General features: G+C 74.0%; 2 protein-coding genes across 2 annotated transcripts in view; one reads left to right on the top strand and one right to left on the bottom strand.

The window, feature by feature from the left end:
- Positions 1 to 229, top strand: part of Gapdh (glyceraldehyde-3-phosphate dehydrogenase) — a 3974-nt gene extending 3745 nt beyond the window's left edge. Inside the window, exon 9 of the mRNA XM_013023590.1 lies at positions 116 to 229. Within this exon, the coding sequence (XP_012879044.1) occupies positions 116 to 229 (114 nt within the window). The remainder of the gene's footprint in view (positions 1 to 115) is intronic.
- LOC105991030 (probable 28S rRNA (cytosine-C(5))-methyltransferase) overlaps positions 1 to 1860 on the bottom strand; it is a 27347-nt gene that overhangs the window by 3809 nt on the left and 21678 nt on the right. Inside the window, exons 14-15 of the mRNA XM_013023589.1 lie at positions 952 to 1082; positions 701 to 855 (exon numbers count right to left, since the gene is read on the bottom strand). Coding sequence (XP_012879043.1) covers positions 753 to 855; positions 952 to 1082 — 234 coding nt within the window. The 3' untranslated portion in view covers positions 701 to 752. The remainder of the gene's footprint in view (positions 1 to 700; positions 856 to 951; positions 1083 to 1860) is intronic.

Raw genomic sequence — 1860 nt, 5'->3', positions numbered from 1 at the left:
GGCCCGGCCCGGCCCCGGCGCTGCGGCTGAGTCACCTCCGGTACGAGGCGCGGCCGGGGACCGATCCGATCCTGCACCCGTTCACCGCAGGTGCAGATGCGCCCGTTCACCGCAGGTGCCGGTGCGCGGACCGCGCCCCTCGGGACCGGAGCCGGAGTGGCCGGCACTGGAGACCCGGCCCATCCGGGTCACCGCCCTGCCAGGGGCCCGCCCCGGGGGCGTGGCCTAGGCCCGCCGCGCGTGCGCAGGAGGTCAAGAACCACAGAGCCAAGGCGGTGGTGGTCACGATTCCATTCAAACGCCAGTGACGTCACCGACGTCAGCCCAGGGCCCCGCCCTCCGGGCCCACCCCGCGTCCCTGCGTCCCTGAGACCCCCGAGACGGGCGACCCCAGCCCGGGGGCTGGTGGGAGGGGGCGGGGGATGGAAGGGGGGCGCCCGAGCTCCCCGACTGGGTCAGGCGCCGGCCGCACGCCTGCAGCCCCGGCCGCCCAGGCCGCGCTCCGCTCTCCAGGCCAGGTCAGTCCCCGCTCCGAAGCGGGACGGGGCTGTGGCTCAAGCTGGTGGGGGGGGGGGCCGAGGCCAGCGCCCGGGCTTCGAGTTCAAGTCCCAGGACTGGCACAGCAAAACACCCCGCGTGGGGCCCGGGCCGGCAGGTCACGCCGGGCCGCGCCCCGCGGCATCCCGGAGAAGCGGCAGACCCGAGGACGGGCCCGGGCGGCGGGGCTCCGGCGGGCGCGCAGGAGTGCGCTCCTATCTCAGGGAGCTGTCAGATGACAGGTCTCGATCGGAGTCCTCCGCCTCGCTCGCAGGCGGCGGCTCGCTAGGCGCGACCGCACCGAACGCAGGAGACTTTCTAGAAGAAAACAGCGGCGGTCACGGGCCGGCGGGAGACCCGTGGGGGGGCCGCGGCGGGGCGCAGGGGTCCCCGGGGCGGGCGGGCGGGGCTCACCGGTCCCCCGACTGCGTGATGAGGCGGCGGCAGGTCTCCATCTGCACGTCCAGGCCGCGCTTCATGCTGCACATCTCCATGTACTCGTGCAGGTGCCGGTTCATGTCGTTCTTGGCCGTGGCCAGCTCCAGCTGCGGGCGGGAGGTTCGGGCTGGGGTCGGGGCGGGCGGGGCAGCGGCGGGGCGCGAAGGCCCTGCGCGCACGCACACACGCATGCACACGCACGCGCGCACGCACACTTGCACGCAGGGGGAGGCAAGCAGCTCGAACCCGGACTGGTTTTCCTAGCGGGAAAGTGGGGCTGGTGATGAGCTCTGGAAGTTTCCACGCGGGGCAGGGCCCCACGGCGCGGGGCAGGGCGGGAGGCCGCGCGGGGCTGGGAAGTGGGTCACAGCACAAAGGGCGCCGCGTTCCCGGGGCAGCCGGGCAGGACGCGCGGACGCGCGGCCGGGCATCGCGGCCTCCCCGGCCCGGCCCGCCCCGAGGGAAAGGAAGACAAACGGCTCCGCCGCCCGCCATCCCGGCTGCTCCGGAGGCTGAGATCCGCAGGATCGCGGTTCGAAGCCAGCCCGCGCAGGGAAGCCTGTGAGGCTCTGACCTCCAGTGGCTCAGGGACAGCAGCGCCCGGCGCCGGCCCGAGCCCAGGACTGACAGCAGGGCCACCGGGGACGGAGGCCCCGCCCTGCTCAGAAGCCCAGCCGCTCGGGAGGCCGAGGCCGGAGGACCACAGTTCGAAGCCAGCCCCGGCAGGAAAGTCCGTGAGCCACAGAGAACAGCGGAAGAGGCGCTGTGGCTCAAAGGGTAGAGCGCCAGCGTTGAGCCGCAGAAGCTCAGGGGCAGCGCCCAGGCCCTGAGTTCAAGCCCAGGATGGGGAAGGAAGAAGGAGGGAGGAAGGGAGGAGGGGGGAGG

Source organism: Dipodomys ordii, unplaced genomic scaffold, assembly GCF_000151885.1.
Source record: "Dipodomys ordii isolate 6190 unplaced genomic scaffold, Dord_2.0 Scaffold69, whole genome shotgun sequence".
In the NCBI taxonomy this organism is placed as follows: Eukaryota; Metazoa; Chordata; class Mammalia; order Rodentia; family Heteromyidae; genus Dipodomys; species Dipodomys ordii.
Note: the sequence above shows the minus strand (reverse complement) of the source record. Positions and strands in the feature narration are given on the sequence as shown.